At 50.1% G+C, this 19,360-nt stretch overlaps 1 protein-coding gene across 4 annotated transcripts in view; it reads left to right on the top strand.

The window, feature by feature from the left end:
- Positions 1 to 19,360, top strand: part of GPT (glutamic--pyruvic transaminase) — a 33,399-nt gene that overhangs the window by 243 nt on the left and 13,796 nt on the right. The window contains exons 1-2 of one of the 4 annotated variants that reach the window (XM_083749217.1): positions 11,038 to 11,105; positions 14,810 to 14,978. In XM_083749217.1, the coding sequence (XP_083605343.1) occupies positions 11,053 to 11,105; positions 14,810 to 14,978 (222 nt within the window). In that variant the 5' untranslated portion in view covers positions 11,038 to 11,052. Of the gene's footprint in view, positions 1 to 11,037; positions 11,106 to 14,307; positions 14,420 to 14,664; positions 14,979 to 19,360 lie in introns of those variants that run through there. The other 3 variants (XM_083749218.1, XM_083749219.1, XM_083749216.1) reach the window with 3 other exon arrangements.

Here is a 19,360-nt window from a genome sequence, read left to right as displayed (position 1 = left end):
AACAAGTTAAATCGGTTATGATTGATTAGGCTAAGAGATGTGGGACATAATATAAGGACAGCGGAGATCTTCTTTGCTCCACCCTTGCAATTGCCAGGGGCTGCACAATGAAATATTCAGAGGCCCGTATTCCAAGCACGGGGGTCCCAAAGTGGGTGATGGAGCCCCTGCAGGAGGGTGGGTTTTATCTGGGGGGGGGGGGCAAGGGGGCAGCAAGGACACAGGAGCTTTTAAATGACTCTTTGAAAATCTGGATCAAGCACGGCAGTTTTCTTGAATCGATTCAACTCAATAGCCTTAACTGGATTTTGAATAAAGAAAGGCGTTGTCGGGATGGGAGGGACCCCAAGGGGTCATCTAGTCCAACCCCTGCAATGCAGGGGACACTGTGAAGAATCCCAGACACGTGAGCATTCACCTCTGTATAAAAGATGCAGAAGAGTCCACAACTTTCCCAGGGAGTCAGGTCCACTGTTGGACAGCTCTTGCTGCCTGAAAGTTCTTTCCAATGTCCAGTCGGAATCCTCTTCCCGGAAATTTGAATCTATTGGATCGGGTCCTCCCCCTCCAGGAGAAAACAAGAAGTTCGCAATTAATTGTTCCTGGTTTGAACCTTACTTAAGGCATCTTGGTCGTGCAAATCACTATTCTGAACAAGTCTTTTTATAGGTTAGGAGGCACCAGGGAGGAGTTGATGGAACCGAGGAGGTGTGGGGCCCCGGAAAAGTTTGGGGGCCGCTGGTCCTAGACATCCGGGGGCAGCAGCCAGAGCCAGGGGGGCACCCTTGCTGAAATAGACTCAGAGTCAAGTGTGGATTTCATGCTCTCTATTCAGCTCATAGTGGCGAGGAGGAATGGAAGTTCCCCCAGAATGTCTGCTTTATATACATTATTTACACAATGGGCCCCACATGATTGGCTAATTCCAGGATTCTTCTGTAAGCTGAACAGGTTGCGGATTCACTTCCACCTGGAGCTGGATTGGGTGGCTCCTGCGGACCAATCAGACTGCTGCATTCTGAATCCTATTGTTCTAGGACCAACCAGACTGCTGCATTCTGGATCCTATTGTTCCAGGACCAACCAGACTGCTGCATTCTGGATCCTATTGTTCTAGGACCAATCAGACTGCTGCATTCTGAATCCTATTGTTCTAGGACCAATCAGACTGCTGCATTACTGGATCCTATTGTTCTAGGACCAATCAGACTGCTGCATTCTGGATCCTATTGTTCTAGGACCAATCAGACTGCTGCATTCTGGATCCTATTGTTCTAGGACCAATCAGACTGCTGCATTTTGGATCCTGTTGTTCTAGGACCAATCAGGCTGCTGCATTCTCGATCCTATTGTTCTAAGACCAATCAGACTGCTGCGTTCTGGATCCTATTGTTCTAGGACCAATCAGACTGCTGCGTTCTGGATCCTATTGTTCTAGGACCAATCAGACTGCTGCGTTCTGGATCCTATTGTTCTAGGACCAATCAGACAGCTGCATTTTGGATCCTATTCAACTCAGTACATCTTCTGGAGCTTTCCAGGAGTCCTTGAGCAAAAGACACCTTCAGAAACGGCATCGCTTACAAGGACGGTGCCCGTAGCCCCTTCTTGGTGCAGACCATGTCAGTCTTCTTTCCTGTTCCCAGAGGTGCTCAGAGCTCTGTGCTGGCCAGGTGGGGGGCCTGGAGATCAGTCCATGGGGCTGTGTGCCCCCCTGCCCATGTGTGGTCCTTTGGGAGCTGAGAGGCGCCTGCCTTTCAAGGAGAACAGAGCTGTGCTGGTTTCCTGTGGAGGTGGAGAGGCATTAAATTTGCAGCCGTCCGTTCTGGCTCATTCGCTGGGCCTGGAGAAGGGCGCCCAGTTCTGCACACCATTTCTCCGTTAGAGGCCAAAGGGAAAATGCCTTGCCATTGTTGGATGCCCACTCCATGCCCACCCAATGCCGCTGACTCCTCCACCGGGTGGCAGGGGCATAGAGGAGAAAAACTGCCGCTAGCCACCTTGAGGTCCTCAGAGGAAAGTGGGAATAGAAATTGAGGTTGCCAGGCGTCCCTGTTTCCCAGGGACAGTCCCCGGATTTGCAAATCAGACCCCATACAAAATCCATTGAAGTTGAAAAGAGTCCCCGGACTCATTGAAAAAAATCTGGTAACCTTAATATAAACGTAGTAGAATAATAGAACCGTAGAATTGTAATGTTGGGAGGGCCAATTAGTCAATGCAGGAATAGAATAAAATCAAATATTGCATGGAGCAGTCCCCAGTGCCAGCCCTGCAAACCCAGATCAGGAATTGCAAAATGAAAGGTCAGTTCTCCAACCGCAGGCCTGGGTGCAGGATGAGGCTCAGACACACCCACCCACTGAAAGCCTATTGAGAGGCTGCAGGGGGACACCTCCCTCTTCTCCCAGCCAGCTCTGAAGGGGGGGGGGGCGAGGTTGCCAAGACCCACCTGGCTCTGCTCTGCCCTTGATCCTGGCATTGCCCCATCCAGTGGGGAGCCCTGGATAGTTCAGTTAGCTAGAGCGTGGTCCTATAACGCCAAGGTTGCAGGTTCAATCCCCGAAGGGGGCAGCTGAATATTCCTGCATTGCAGGGGGTTGGACTGCGTGACCCTCAGGGTCCCTTCCAACCCTACGATTTGTATCTTTTGTGGATAATAATAATAATAATAATAATAATAATAATAATAATAATAATAATAATTTATTTATACCCCTCCCTTCCCGGTTCAAAAATCGGGCTCGGGGCGGCTAACAACAAATTCAAAACACTTTATTATAAAAGCAGCATAAAATACAGTATAAAAACATGAATAACAATAAAATTCAAAATTCAGAAATCAATTTAGGGGAAATAAGCATTAGATGGGACACGGGTGGCGCTGTGGGTTAAACCACTGAGCCTCTTGGGCTTGCTGATCAGAAGGTTGGCAGTTCGAATCCCCGCGACGGGGGAGCTCCTGTTGCTCGGTCCCTGTTCCTGCCAACCTAGCAGTTTGAAAGTGCAAGTAGATCAATAGGTACCGCTCCGGCAGGAAGGTAAATGGCGTTTCCGTGCGCTGCTCTGGTTCGGCAGAAGAGGCTTAGTCCTGCTGGCCACACGACCCGGAAGCTGTACGCCGGCTCCCTCGCCCAGTAAATCAAGATGAGTGCTGCAACCCCAGAGTCGGCCACGACTGGACCTAATGGTCAGGGGTCCCTTTACCTTTAACTTTAAGCATTAGATAATCCCCAGGGCTAGCTGGCTGAATTAGTCCCACTTGGGCCAGCGAGCAGACCAGGGGAGAATTAGCTGTGGGGTCTCAGAGCGGGTGATCTTCATATAAAGGGGAGGGGGAGGGAAGGAAGGGGAATAAAAGATCAGGCTGAGTTCAAATTGAAAGCCAGGTGGAATAGCTCTGTATTACAGTCTCTGCAGAAGGAAGTTAAATCCTGCAGGGCCCTGGTCTCCTGGGACAGAGCATTCCACCAGGTTGGAGCCATCACTGAGAAGGCCCTGGCCCTGGTGGAGGATAATCTAACTTCCTTAGGGCCCGGGACCTCTAAACTGTGATTATTCATGGACCTTCTGTGGGGGTCTTCTGCGGGGTAGACCAGGAGAGGCAGTCCTGTAGATACGAGGGCCCTAAGCCACAAAGGGCTTTAAAGGTCAAGACCAGCATCTTGAACCTGACCCGATACTCCACCAGGAGCCAGTGCAACTGGTAAAACATAAATGACCCACATGAAAAGTAAAATGTGGGCATGGAGGTTCTGGGTGCTGCTTGTGTGTTGAGACCTGGGTGTTGGTGGTAAAGGAGAAGCAGCTGGGCAGTAATCTGCCTGCAAGAGCCCATTGATCTCGTTGGGTGCAGTCAAATTAATTACCAGTATTATTCTTAATTAGTTTATTTATTATCTGCCCTTCACCCCAAGGTTCCCTGGCGGGTTAGCGCATTAAAACCAATTTAAAACGAGGGCATTAATTATCAGTGCACTAACCACCTGCATTGCCTAAGAGAGAGAAACAGGCATCCAGTGAGGATTCTTGCCTCATAATGCCTCAGGGGATGTTTCATTCCTTAGTCCAGGGACATACCTGAAAAGAAACTGGGTGAAATGGCAATATTTTAAGTCTCCTGCCTCTGTTTGCTGATTGAGTGTTCTCAGATGAGTAAATTGCTCTGCAATTATGTGAACTGTGCTCCCTAGACCAGAAGTTCCCAGTCTTTTTTGGGCACTTCCTCCAAAGCACCCCTGACAGATGTCCATCCGACCTCTGTTTAAAAACCTCCAAGAAAGGGGAGTCCGCCATCTTCCGAGTCAGAATCTCCTTCCTTGTGACTTGAAGCCATGGGTTCGAGTCCTGCCCTCCAGAGCGGGAGAAAACAAGTTTGCTCCACCTTCCACGGGACAGCTCTTCAGATTTGAAGATTTGCGTGAGTCAATCGCCGCTCCCTTTCTCCCTCTCTCGCTCACGTACCCCCAGACAATTCCATTTCCACTCACGGCTCATCGAATCCCAGAACTGTAGAGTTGGAAGGGGACCTTTGTTGGAAGCCGCCCAGAGTGGCTGGGGAAACCCAGCCAGATGGGCGGGGTACAAATAAATAAATAAATAAATAAATAAATAATTCTTCCTAGCATTTGGAAAGGGAAAGCTGCACCCGTTGTAATTCTGCCTGTCTCCCGGCTGTTTAAGCACATGGCAGAAAAACGGGCAGCAACCTCAGTTCCTTTTCTCTGGAGTTTGGACAGGGAGGTATGGAGCAAACTGCACGGCAGGCAGGTGATGGGGTGGGGTGTCTGGGGTCAGCGAACGCTTGCTGCATCAGCTGTTGCCCCAGGTGCCCTGATTTGTCTGCTGCAGGTTCAGGATCCTGCCTCCAGGTGATAGAGCCCTAGGACCGTAGATTGGAAGGGATCCCAAGGGTAGCCTGAGCCTTAAAACCGAAACACCTGCTTCTCAAGGTACAGGCACAGTGTTGCTAAAAAGCCTTCCTGCATAGCTCAGCTGGGTAGAGCATGGTGCTGATAAGTCCAAGGTTGCAGGTTCGATCCCCATCTGGAACAGCTGCGTCTTCCTGCTCCTCAGGGTCCCCCCCTCAACTCTACAGTTCTATGATTCTGTGATTCCCTAATCACAGAGGCGGTTGGAGGATGGATGGCGGCTGACAAGGTTGAATCCTGACAAGACAGAAGTACTGTTTTTGGGGGACAGGAGGCAGGCGGGTGTGGGGGTCTCGCTGGTCCTGAATGGGGTAACTGTGCCCCTGAAGGATCAGGTGCGCAGCCTGGAAGTCATTCTGGACTCACAGCTGTCCATGGAGGCGCAGGTCAATTCTGTGTCAAGAGCAGCTGTCTACCAGCTCCATCTGATACGCAGGATGAGACCCTCCTTGCCCGCAGACTGTCTCGCTAGAGTGGTGCATGCTCTGGTTATCTCCCGCTTGGACTACTGCAATGCACTCTACATGGGGCTACCTTTGAAGGTGATCCGGAAACTGCAATTAATCCAGAATGCGGCAGCTAGACTGGTGACTGGGAGCGGCCACCGAGACCACATAACACCAGTTCTGAGAGATCTGCATTGGCTCCCAGCATGTTTCCGAGCACAATTCAAAGTGTTGGTGCTGACCTTCAAAGCCCTAAACGGCCTCAGTCCAGTGTATCTGAAGGAGTGTCTCCACCCCCATCGTTTAGCCCGGACACTGAGGTCCAGCTCCGAGGGCCTTCTGGCGGTTCCCTCCCTGCGAGAAGCCAAGTTACAGGGAACCAGGCAGAGGGCCTTCTCAGTGGTGGTGTCTGCCCTGTGGAACGCCCTCCCACCAGATGTCAAGGAGATAAACAACTACCTGACTTTTAGAAGACATCTGAAGGCAGCCCTTTACTAGGCCATTGTATTTTAGTGTTCTGTTGGAAGCCACCCAGAGTGGCTGGGGAGACCCAGCCAGATGGGCGGGGTATAAATAATTTATTATTATTATTATTATTATTATTATTATTATTATTATTATTAAATGCCTGACAGCCAGCTGGTTGTTGGCTGTTTCAGAAGCAAGAGGGACTTCGGCAGGCGTCAGTCACCTGGTGTCATTATGAAGACAGAGGATTCACAGCTGGGTTGCCCCACCCACCTGCCCAAGCTGGCTTGGGGGGTTGGGAAGAGAAGGATGTGGCCCCATCGGGTCAAAGAAAGGCCCCCCTCCTTGCTCCAAATGCTCACATTTCCCCAGCAGTTTGTGGGGTCCAGAGAGTACCCAGGCTTTCCCCCTTTCCCAGTAAACGTAACCCACTGGGACAAGGGAGCTATCCCAGAATAGCAGTGACTGAGCCAGCGGCTGCTCAGCCCAAGACCTTTCCCCCCTCGCCAGGATGGCCTTATCTCTGTTTGCTCAGCGAAGGAGAGGCTGTGCCAGCTTTCCATGCCATGTTTCTCTGACGCTGGTGCCCTGGCACTTAAGGATAACACCTCCTTGCATACAGAACCTCCTTGCAACAACCTTCCCGTTTGTGAAGCAAGCAGGTCTCCCCGGAGGAGCAGGCAAGAAGGGGAGCCTGTGGATCAGAGCGCAGGAATAATTATTATTATTAATAATAATAATAATAATAATAATAATAATAATATATTTTTATTTATACCCCATCCTTCCCAGTTCAAAAACCGGGCTCAGGGCAGCTAACAAGAAATGTAAAACACTTTAAAATACTTAATTGTAAAAGCAGGATAAAAAACAGTATAAAAACTTGAGTAACAATAATAAAAAAAAAATCCATTAGATAATCCCCAGGGCTAACTGGCTGAATTGGTCCTACTTGGGCCAGCAAGGAGGCCAGGGGAGAATTAGCTGTGGGGTCTCAGAGCGGGTGATCTTCATAAAAGGGGACAGAGCATTCCACCAGGTGGGAGCCATCACTGAGAAGGCCCTGGCCCTGGGGGAGGATAGTCTGACTTCCTTAGGGCCCGAGACCTCTAGACTATGGGAAGTGTCTTTCTCACAGTCACCAATCAGCAGGCTTTCCTTACGTGCTCATGATCCTGTGCAGAGCATGCAGCTGTCGTGACTAGCAGCCCTTGACAGAGCCTTAAAAAAAAGTTATTATTTCCTTGGACACACATTTTAAGTCTATTTAATTAGTATATTGATGGTTAAATTCCACTCTGATCATTTCTGTCATTTTTGTAAAGAACTATGCAGAAATTCTGGTTTTAGTATTCTGGCTGTTTGGCCATAAAAGGAGAAAAAAAAATCATCCATTCATTCATAGCATGCAATTGTCATGACTAGGAGCTTTGAAAAAAAAAGCGCTATCAAGTTGGTGGCCATTCTTGTGGCAGTGAGTTCCATGGTTTAACAAAGCCCTGTGTGAATATTCAGATATTTTTGTCTGCCCTAAATCTTCCAGGGTGCAGCAGCCATGCTCAGTGGCGTAGCGTGGGTTGTCAGCACCCGGGGCAAGGCAAGTAATTTGTGCCCCCTAACCCATGGATTTGCACACCCTAACCCTAACCCCCCTGTTGCCCCCCCTGCACCCCCCACGCTACGCCAGTGGCCATGCTGTGTGACTCTACTGGGATGCAGAGAGAGTTCTGTGTGCTTCTAGGACAGGAGTCAGCAAACATTTTCAGGAGGGGGAGTCCACTGTCCCTCAGACCTGGTGGGGGGCCGGACTATATTTGTTTTGGGGGGAAATGAACAAATTCCTGTGCCCCACAAATAACTCAGGGATGCATTTTAAATAAAATCTCACTGTATACAAGTTGTACAAGTGACAATAAAGTATTTCAAAAGGGCACATTCTACTCATGTAACAACACGCTGATTCCTGGACCATCCATGGGCCGGATTTAGAAGGCAATTGGGCCGGATCCGGCCCCCGGGCCTTAGTTTGCCTACCCATGTTCTAGGAGATCAGTATTTGAAGTGGGATTCAAATGCATGTCAAATGTTTAGCTTTGTGCCCTCAAAGGGGAATCAAGTATTCTGCTCTTTTGGTGCAAAACACACACACACACACATTTTGCAACTCGGCAAGTGATGGAGAAATGACTTGAAAACTAGGGTGAATGATTGACTGAAGGCACAGAAACGCCTCAATAGCAAAGAAGGGTGAAAGATCAATAAAGACCAGATGTGATCTAAGCTCTGCTTAAGCTTTCTGCAAGCAAATCAGAATCATTATAAGGTTGTCTTGAGAGTACTCTGAAAGAGGAGAAAGACAATCTCTCTGTTCCCCAGAAGACCATCTGCGAAGCCTGGTCCAGGATGCTAGACCAGCCCCTTAAGCTCAGACTGGGTGGATTTGGCCTGGCATGAGGGACCTGTAACACATGCAGAAAAATGGATGAGTTTATCACACTATTTCCCCCTTCTGCACCTACTGCTGCCAAGTACAGACCTAAGACAGCGTCTTAAAAAGCAGAGACATCACCTCGCCGACAAAGGTCCGTATAGTTAAAGCTATGGTTTTCCGAGTATTGTTGTATGGAAGTGAGAGCTGGACCATAAAGAAGGCTGATCGCCAAAGAATGGATGCTTTTGAATTCTGGTGCTGGAGGAGACTCTTGAGAGTCCCATGGACTGTAAGAAGATCCAACCTCTCCATTCTGAAGGAAATCAGCCCTGAGTACTCACTGGAAGGACAGATCCTGAAGCTGAGGCTCCAAGACTTTGGCCACCTCAGGAGAAGAGAAGACTCCCTGGAAAAGACCCTGATGCTGGGAAAGATGGAGGCAACAAGGAGAAGGGGACGGCAGAGGACGAGATGGTGGGACAGTGTTCTTGAAGTTACCAGCATGAGGGAGGCAGTGGAAGACAGGAGGGCCTGGCGTGCTCTGGTCCAGGGGGTCACGAAGAGGCGGACACCACTAAACGACTAAACAACAACAACAGTTCATAACTTCCTCTAGACCTTTTCCAGTTATCTGCACCATCCCCTGACGACTGCAGGCTGGACGGTGGTTGTAACATTTCCACAAGTCCCGTCGAGCAGCCCATGGACAGGTTTTTGCAAATTCTCTGGGTGTGGTTCCCACAGCTTCTTATCTCCAGCTTCTAGCCATGCAGCCAGAAAAGCTCTTCCAGCTGATTCGCTGCACTCCTCAGCCTGCATTTCTGACACCGTGCGATAATTCTGGGTCGGCAGATAGACCAGAGGAAGGAGGGATGGCTTCAAAAAACTTCCTTTCTTAGACCAACTTCTGCAACAGCCTCTGAAACCTGACAGGAACTGCCTGGGCCATGAGAAAGCCCTCAAATCACCCACTTCTTAATGTCTCAAAGTTACTCCAAGTTACTTGGACAATTGCCTCTGGGAATCTGCCCACCCTGTCAGATGAGCTGCAGAGACCTTCCTGAGAGACCCTGCGACATAGTTCTCCTGAGGTTCAGCTGGAGACAGCGAGGGAGAGACCCTTCAGGTGTGGAGCTCCCCGCCTCAAGAGGTTAGCTTTCCTCTTCCTCTTTCTTTGGTTGGCACCGGCCACGGAAAACTTTCCTTTACAAGCAAGCTTTTCATTCTGTTGCAGATTTCTGGTTCTGCTCTTTAAGGTTCCGCTGCTCTTTCTCCCCATAGCCGTCTAAGTCCCCTGCCCTCCAATATTGTCCCCAAACATTTGGAGACTATGCCTGCAGGAAGTGAACTTCTCCACCACCCTCTTCATGCCTCTTCTGGTCCTGGGAGACCAGCGGGGAGGGGAGTTGTTGCAGTGGGGGGGGGGAGAGACACCCATGCCTCAATAATAATAATAATAATAATAATAATAATAATAATAATAAAATAAAAATAATTGTTTTATTTATATTCCGCCCTCCCCAGCCAAAGCCTGGCTCAGAGCGGCTAACAACAATAAAAGTAACACAGCATCCTAAAATCAATTCATTCTAAAATCAATTCAGAATCAAATTAATGGCAACCATTGGGCTAGAGTTCTGTGAGGATGACCAAAGGAGGGGGTCAGACTGTGCCCTGGCCAAAGGCCTGGTAGAACAGCTCTGTCTTGCAGGCCCTGCGGAAAGATGTCAAGTCCTGCAGGGCCCTAGTCTATTGGGACAGAGCGCTCCACCAAATTGGAGCCACGGCTAAAAAAGCCCTGGCTCTGGTTGAGGCCAGCCTAACATCTCTGTGGCCTGGGACCTCCAAGATGTTTTTGTTTGAAGACCGTAAGGTCCTCCATGGGACATACCAGGAGAGGCAGTCCCGTAGGTACGAGGGTCCTAGGCCGTATAGGGCTTTAAAAGTTAAACCCAGCACCTTGAACCTGATCCTGTACTCCACCGGGAGCCAGTGCAGCTGGTATAGCACCGAGTGAATGTGATCCCACGGCAAGGACCCCGTGAGGAGTCTTGCCGCGGTATTCTGCACCCGCTGGAGTTTCTGGGTCCATCTCAAGGGCAGCCCTATGTAGAGTGAGTTACAACAGACTCATTTCTGCCTCTTGTTCTCTCTCTTCTCCTGCTTCCACTTCTGCCTCTGAGTCTGGACTTCTCTCTGCCACAAACTCTCCCCGCTCACTAAGCCCTGTTACCCCTTCAGCTTCTGATGTGGGAATGTTCAGGGAGGCAGGAGAAGAAATATTGTTTATTAATATCCTTCCTAACTTGCGCTAGAAAGTTCCTTTACTTAGCAGAGTTTACATTCCCCTTCTCACACACAGCAGATAGCTGGTTGCAGGCTCGTGTGAGTCTCTCACTATTATACAATTCAGTCTGTCTCAGATTGAATTGTATAGTTCCTGGTTGTTGTTTAGTTGTTTAGTCGTTTAGTCGTGTTTTAAGATGCTGTCTAGGTTTGTCATTGAGGAAAGCAGAGTAGAATTTTCATAAATGGATAAATAAATGTCGCAGATGCTGTTGCATCGGAACGGATGCCCCGAGAAGAGCTCATGGGGTCTTTGCCTGAGAATTCTCCCGATGTTCTGTTCCGGAAGGTTCTGCTCTGTCCCTCACAAGGCAAGAGAACCCCCTGGAGTCGCTGGCACCCAGGTTCAAGCTCTGGCAAGGGAAGGATGAGGTTTCTCAGCCCCAAGGCAGAATGAGAGGGGCGCTCGGGGCCACCTGAGCATGGAGCAATGGCATATGAGGGGAAGGGTGCCAATCTCCAAAGGGGCCCTGAAATTCCCAGGTAGTAGTAGTAGTAGTAGTAGTAGTAGTAAAAGTAATAATAATAATAATAATAATAATAATTTATTTATATTCCACCCATCCAGCTGGGTTTCCCCAGCCCCTCTGGGCAGCTGCCAACAGATTAAAAACAGAATAAAACTTCTAATAATAATAATAATAATAATAATAATAATAATAATAATAATAAAATTTTTATTTTTACCCCACCCTTCCCGGCCAGAGCCGAGCTTAGGGTGGCTAACCCAAGTAAAATTACAGTAAAAACATAATGGGGGGGGGGGAACCAATTTAAAATACAGGTTAAAATGCAATTTAAAAGTCAAAACCATAATGGGAGGGAAACATAAGGGTCAGACGGAGTCCAAACCAAAGGCCCGGTGGAACAGCTCTGTCTTGCAGGCCCTGCGGAAAGATGTCAAGTCCCGCAGGGCCCTGGTCTCTTGTGACAGAGCGTTCCACCAAGTCGGGGCCAGTACTGAAAAGGCCCTGGCCCCAGTTGAGACCAGTCTAAGCACCTTGCGACTTGGGACCACCAAAATGTTGTCATTTGTGGACCTTAAGGTCCTCCGCGGGGCAGACCAGGAGAGGCGGTCCCCTAGGTACGTGGGTACTAGGCTGCATAGGGCTTTAAAGGTCAAAACCAGCACCTTAAACCTGACCCTGACCCTGTTCTCCACCGGGAGCCAGTGCAGTTGGTATAGCACTGGGTGAATGTGATCCCATGGCAAGGACCCCGTAAGGAGCCTCACCACGGCATTCTGAAAATTAAAATTTTCCCTAAACAGGGCTGCCTTCTAAAAGTCAGATAGTTGTTTATTTCCTTGATATCTGATGGCAGAGCGTTCCACAGGGCTGGGGCCACCTCCGAGAAGGCCCTCTGCCTGGTTTTGTTAGGTGCTGGCAAGCCCCCACTCCAGTCTGCAATTGTGCCACACCATTCTGCACACACTGCCGCTTCCGGATCCAGCCCCAGGGAAGCCCTACATAGAGTGCATTGCCGTAATCCAGTCTTGATGTCTCCAACACATGCACCAGGATCCTGGGACAGTGCTGGACCCAGAAACACCCCCAGACTGTGAACCTGCTCCTTGCTGGGAGAGCAACCCCATCCTGGGCAGGCAGAACCAGTTTCTTGGACCTGGGAGCTACTCACCCCAAATCCTCCGTCTTGCCAGGATTCAATTTCAGCTTGTTTGCCCTCATCTGTTTCGACATTTCGTGCAGGCAAGAGCCCAGGGGTTGCGCAGCCTCTCCTGATCCAGATGTTCTGGAGAAATAGGGTGCAGTGCCATCAGCATATGGATGGCACCTCATCCCCAAACTCCAAAAGACCATTCCCAACAGCTTCATCTGTGGCGATCTGTCATGGAACAACTCCCTTGTCAATTCTGTGTCCAAGGCGGCTGTCTAACAGTTCCATCTGGTACGCAGGATGAGACCCTCCCTGCCTGCAGACTGTTTTGCCAGAGTGGTGCATGCTCTGGTTATCTCCTGCTTGGACTACTGCAATGCACTCTACGTGGGGCTACCTTTGAAGGTGACCCGGAAACTACAACTAATCCAGAATGCAGCAGTGAGACTGGTGACTGGGAGCGGCCGCAGAGACCATATAACACCTGTCCTAAAAGACCTACATTGGCTTCCAGTATGTTTCTGAGCACAATTCAGAGTGTTGGTGCTGACCTAGAAAGCCCTAAACGACCTCGGTCCAGTATATCTGAAGGAGCGTCTCCACCCCCAGCGTTCTGCCCAGACACTGAGGTCCAGCACCGAGGGTCTTCTGGCGGTTCCCTCGCTGCGAGAAGCCAAGTTACAGGGAACCAGACAGAGGGCCTTCTTGGTAGTGGCACCCGCCCTGTGGAATGCCCTCCCATCAGATGTCAAAGGGAAAAACAACTACCAGACTTTTAGAAAACATCTGAAGGCAGCCCTGTTTAGGGAAGCTTTTAATGTTTAATAGACTATTGCATTTTAATATTTTGTTGGAAGCTGCCCAGAGTGGCTGGGGAAGCCCAGCCAGATGGGCGGGGTATAAATAATAAATTGTTATTAGTATTATTATTACTTGAAGAAGGTAACAGTGCTTACCCAGATCTCATTGCCGTTTGTGAAGCCGTTCAGGCTTCAGCGCACCAGAAATGTAGCTCCATCTCTGGGCACAGGGATGCCACCAGAAACCAGATCCTCCAACATCCTGAGTATCCAAATCGGGGTGCTTGTTTTTTGGGTCTTTCGCTCTGGCGTGGGTCAGCTGTCTCCTGCCAGAATGCCCTATCATAAAATGAGTGCCTTTTGCTCGGCTGCCAGCTGAGCTCCCCTATAGCTGCCTCTCCCCGCTTGGAAAAACCAGGATTTGCTGGGACACTGGCAGAAAGCGTGATGGATGAATCGTTTTCGCGGCTGCCCCGGGAGAAAGGGGGCAGTTGACGGGTATGCAGAAACTGGGGGAATAGGAAGCTGCTTATAACAAGGTTGACTCCAGGCTGTCGGTTTTGCAGGAGGAGTTCACCTTTACATTTGTGCATTTAAAACGGATTCAAGTTCTTTTGCCGTGGCACAACAAAGCCACGACACCAGCAGAGCACCAGACTTTTTGTGCCACCCCATACGACCCATTTACTGAGCGTCCATCCTGATTTGCTTGCCCAAAGCTTACGCAGAAATTAAACCAAGGAGGGGAGGACTCCGCCTTGGGCAACTTGGAGAGGAGGTGGGATATAAATGTCATGAACAGAGCGGCTGGCAGCAGTTCCCCACCCACTCTGGTCGAGATGCCAACCTGGGGGCTTCCAACTATTGAGCTCTGGGCGTGCTCAAATCCTGGACGGGCTGGCTGATGTGCATCGCGCAAATGGGTTCAGAGAACCCTCAATTTTGCAAGCAACTCGTGGTGTCAAAATTCTTCCTAATTCATCAGGAGCAATTTTCATGTGAATCCTTCACTGTCCCTCTTACAGAACCCTGACCCATGAAATGACAGGGGCCCCCTTCTGCTCCCCAACGGGACCCTGAACATTCTTACCCCTCTGTTTGAGCTTCTCCCCCCAACCCCTCTCCATCCCATAATGGCACCCTGCCCAGGCAGGCCCAGTGAAAGTCTCTGTGGGAGGCAGGAGGGTGCGGGGAGAGAGTTTGCTTTCTGCCTTTGTTCCCGAAGGCGAGATGGCAGGTCCCTTTCAGTCCTGCTCCACAATGTGGCTCTTTCTTCCTTGCAGCCCACAGTCTCCTCCCTCTTGCCCTGGATTAAAAGGAGCTGCGCTTTCCCCTCCTGTGTGGGAACCAGCCTTTTCCCCTGCCTGGTAGCTGAGCTGGGTAGGTGCCCGTCACCCCTGGGGCAGGGCAGTCAGTCAGTGGACCCCCCCCCCCAGTTGCAGGGAAGGCAGCCAGCCCCCAGCCCTGGGTTGCAGAGGAGAGCTGGAGCCTCCTTTCCACCTCCAGCCTGGCACCCTTTTGATTTCCCCTGCTTGGGAATGCGCAGACCTTTGCCACCTGCCCAGCTCCTGCCCCGCCCCTGCCCAGATCTCAGCCAGGACTTTACTCCCAGCCACCGCAGCAGTCAGGGCCAATGTTCCCCTGAAGGGCGATGCCAAGGCATGGGCTGGCCAGGGCCGTCCTGGGCCTCAGCCTTCTCCCCGGTGCCAGGCTCTGGACGGAGGTGTTCCTGAGCCCGGCCCTCAGCCCTGCTCCCTTCTTGCTCCGCAGGGGCCTTCAGCGGCAGGTGAGCCAGCCAGGGATGGCGGAGAACGGTCTGGCTCAGCGGGAGAAGGTGCTGACCCTCGAGTCTCTGAACCCCTCGGTCAAGAAGGTGGAGTATGCCGTGCGGGGACCCATTGTCACCCGAGCCCTCGAGCTGGAGAAGGAGCTTCAGCAGGTAAGATGGCGGGCTCTCCTTCGATGGGGGTGTCTAAAGATTGCCCAGATGTCTGCCTGCCAGGGATTCTTCAGCTGAGATTGCTGCATTGCAGGGGATTGGACTAGATGGCCCTTGGGGTTCCCTTCAAATCATTGCAGTTCTATGATTCTAAGAGAGGAACATGCCCGTCACCGTGGCATCAGGCCAGAGAAGCATCCCACCACTGGCAAGACTCTTCTCTCGCCTTGAGTTGGGGATTGAGCTAGTCGCTTTGGTCCTTTGTCAGTTTGCGATGTTTCTAGACCATCGTTTGAACAGAGCGTTCACATGGCTGTAAATCCAGTAAAAGCGACCCGAAACGATATGAAACAAAACAGCTGGAAGGAAAGTAGGGTTTCTGTCTGACGGGTCTGGCATTTGCTCCACATGAACCGATCTGTACTGATGCATGTATTGGACACCTTTATCAAAATGTGCAGAGTGGCAGACAGAACTTTGAAATTGCATACATAAGGAAGGAACTGTCTGGCGGTAAGAGCTGTTTGACTGGTGCTGACGTCTCCTTCCTCTGAGCTTTTTAAACAGGGGTTGAACGGCGGTCTGTCAGGGATTCTTTAGCTGTGAACCCTGCATTGCAGGGGGTTGGACTTGATGACCCCTGGTCCTCTTCCAACCCTACAATTCTACGATTCATACACACATAGGTGATAAACGGCTAGACCAAATGTCTTGGCGAACAGAGCCAGAATACACAGCCCAGCTGTCCCCTCTTAAGAAACCACTAAACTAAGGCTTTTCAGCATCCCCAAAGATATTTGCAAGCTGATCTGGGTGCCCCAGGAGTTTCCAAGGTGCCAGAGTCTGCCCAACCCTCCCAGACAGATGGGACTTTCAGCCTCTGCACAGCGCTCAGAAGAGGGCAAGGCTCCCAGCAGGGAGACACATTCCTTCAGGAGCTCAGGCTGCAGAGGGCTTGACCACAGCCAACAGCTGGCTGCTGCTGCTGCTGCCGGTTTGGAAGAGGGTGGGCTTCCCAAAGGGTCTGTGGGCAGCAGCTGCACCTCCCAAAAACCTCTTGGAGGGAGCCCAATGGCAGCTGGTATCAAGGGGGCATGAAGGTTGCCTGTGCTTGTGAGAGTCCTCTGACCCAGAAAGGACTGGAGCCCAACAGGTGAAGCTGGTGTGCTTGGTTTCTCAGGGGTTGATGATGATGATGGTGGTTGCAGCGAGGGTTCCGTGCGTCACACGGGGTTGGACTAAATGGCCTCTGGGTCTCTTCCAGCTCTAGAATTCTAGGGTTCTAGGTCTGGAGCCCAGCCAAGTCCTGTCCGCCTGAAAAGTTATGCCCGACTTCTTAGTTTTTTGTGTGTGTGTTTTTTAAAAAACTTTTTTATTCAGAATTAAAACAAAACATATTATCCTGAAACATATCATCCTTATTTTTTCCCCATTTTCCCTCCCTCTCCCCACCCTCCCACACAACCCCCACCCCCACCCCGCTGGCTTCCCTCAGTTCCAGTCTTTGGTTTCTCTGAGAATGCTGTTTTCTGCATGTTACACAGTTGTGTAATAGAGCCTCAAACTTTTTAGCTGATTATTATCAATAAAAGGTTTGTGAATGTTTATTCAAAGCCAACCAAGGAGTCCAGTTTGCTTTGTTGCATCTTCAAATACTTTGTAAAGGGTTCCCATTCATCTTTAAAGTCACAGTTATCCTTGTCCCATAGCATATATATCAATTTTGCCAGTTCTGCATAGTCCATCAGTTTTTCTTGCCATGATTCTTTAGTTGGAATTTGTTCAGTCTTCCATCCTTCTGCTATTGGAACTCTTGCAGCCGTTGTCGCAGACATGAAGATGTTTTTCAGCTTTTCTGGCAGATCTTTCCCTACAATCCCTAACAAAAATGCTTCAGGTTTTTTTAACAAATGTTAGATGGAACATTTTCTTCAATTCGTTGTATATCATTTCCCAAATTTTTTTAATTACCTTCCAATCCCACCACATATGATAAAATGTCCCTTCCTTTTCCTTACACTTCCAACATATATTTGAGCTAGTTTTGTGCATTTTCCCTAACTGCACTGGTGTTGTGTACCATCTGTGCATCATCTTCATGTGATGCATCAGGCTTCTTAGTTTAAGCCGGTCTTCCACAAACTGGAGCTGGCAACACTTTCAGCAACTTAGCTGAGCTCATGGGCCTCAAAGTCCAGTGTCAAGTCAGGGCTGGATTTGCAACCCTCCGCCCTTTGTTACGCTGAAATCACAATCCCTCTGGACTCTTGCAGGGGGATGTGGGAGCCCTCCTGCTACTGAATACAGGGTCATCCATGTACGGGGTGCTTTGTGCAGCTCCCTGCCCCAAGGGACTTACAATCTAGAAATAGCCGCAAAGAAAACAGTGGGGAGAATGGAGGGAGGGGCTTGCAGGGAAAGGAGGTCTCTCCCTTGGAAGTGTCTGTAAATGTTGTGCGAATGTTGTATCTCTCTGATCCTCCACACACCCACACACACACACACCCCGGCAGATTTGTTTTATTTATTTATTCATAAAAATTTATACATTGCCCCACTGTAAGCGACACACAACTCAAAGCGGCTTGCACACACGATCAAATAATAAAATTACCAATGGGCAACATGAACAACAATAATTAAAAACCTTTGGAAAGGTAAAATAACAACATGCCAAAATCAAATCAAAACTTTCTAAGCACCCACACAGGGTTGTCTGAACAAGAAGGCTTTTAGCAGGTGCCGAAAAGAGGACAGCAAAGGGACCTGCTTGATGTCCATTGGCAGGGAGTTCCAAAGTGTAGCTGGTGCCACACTAAAAGATTTGAGTCGTTCTGCCTCTGCAGTTGGAGTCAGGGATGCTTCTGAATCCCAGGTGCTGGAGTATTCAGGTGGGGAGAATATTTCTCTTGTGCTCGGATCCTGGCTCGCAGGATTCCCTTTGGGGTATCTGGTGGTCCAAGGGACGCGGATGGCACTGTGGGTTAAACCACAGAGCCTAGGACTTGCCGATCAGAAGGTCGGCGGTTCAAATCCCCGCAACGGGGTGAGCTCCCGTTGCTCAGTCCCTGTTCCTGCCAACCTAGCAGTTCGAAAGCACGTCAAAGTGCAAGTAGATAAATAGGTACCTCTCCGGCGGGAAGGTAAACGGCATTTCCAGGCGCTGCTCTGGTTCGCCAGAAGCGGCTTAGTCCTGCTGGCCACATGACCCGGAAGCTGTACGCCGGCTCCCTCGACCAATAAAGCGAGATGAGCGCCACAACCCCAGAGTCTGCCACGACTGGACCTAATGGTCAGGGGTCCCTTTACCTTTACCTATCTGGTGGTCCACTGTGACTAATAATAATAATAATAATAATAATAATAATAATAATAATAATATTTTATTTATACCTCGCCCTTCCTGGTTCAAAAACGGACTAAACAAATCTAAAACACTTAATTGTAAAAGCAGCATAAAAATACAGTATAAGAACATGAATAACAATAAATTTCAAAGTTCAGAAATCAATTTAGGGGAAATAAACATTAGATAGTCCCCAGGGCTAGCTGGCTGAATTGGTCCTACTTGGGCCAGTGAGGAGGCCAGGGGAGATTTAGCTGTGGGATCCCAGAGTGGGTGATCTTCATAAAAGAGGAGGGGGAGGGAAGAGAAGGGAAATAAAAGACCAGGCTGAATTCAAATTAAAGGCCAGGCGGAATAGCTCTGTCTTACAGGCCCAACGGAAGGAAGTTCAATCCTGCAGGGCCCTGGTCTCATGGGACAGAGCATTCCACCAGGTTGGAGCCATCACTGAGAAGGCCCTGGCTCTGGTGGAGGATAGTCTGTCTTCCTTAGGGCCTGGGACCTCTAAACTATGGTTATTCATGGACCATAAGGTCCTCTGTGGGGCAGACCAGGAGAGGTGGTCCCGTAAATACGAGGGCCCTAAGCCACAAAGGGCTTTAAAGGTCAAGACCAGCATCTTGAACCTGACCCGATACTCCACAGGGAGGCACTGGGACTAGCTGGGCCCCCTTTGGCCTGATCCTGCAGGCTCTTCTTATACATGTATTCTGAGTTGCTGGAAGGGTCTCTTCCCTGGGGGCATCCTTCTCTGTTCCTGGCATCACAACAGCCCTGTCCGCTCCCCCCTGGCTGGCGTCCCCTTTCCCCTGAAGGCTCTCACGTCCTCCTCCATGTGCCAGGACTCTGCTGGCTGGGGCAGGAGAGCGGTCACCCAGCGTATTGTCCCACTGCCATGGCAACCTGCACGGTGTGTGACTCTGAATGGGGATCCTCGCTATTCCTCTTGGCTCGACACCCCCTGGCAGGGGTAGCACAAAAGGAGCCTTCCGGGTGAGGAAGGGGGGCTGCCGTTCCTCTGTCCCAAGGAGGCCCC

This window comes from Podarcis gaigeae (genome assembly GCF_964106915.1).
Source record: "Podarcis gaigeae genome assembly, chromosome: 7".
In the NCBI taxonomy this organism is placed as follows: domain Eukaryota; kingdom Metazoa; phylum Chordata; class Lepidosauria; order Squamata; family Lacertidae; genus Podarcis; species Podarcis gaigeae.
This window is presented reverse-complemented; position numbering and strand designations above follow the sequence as displayed.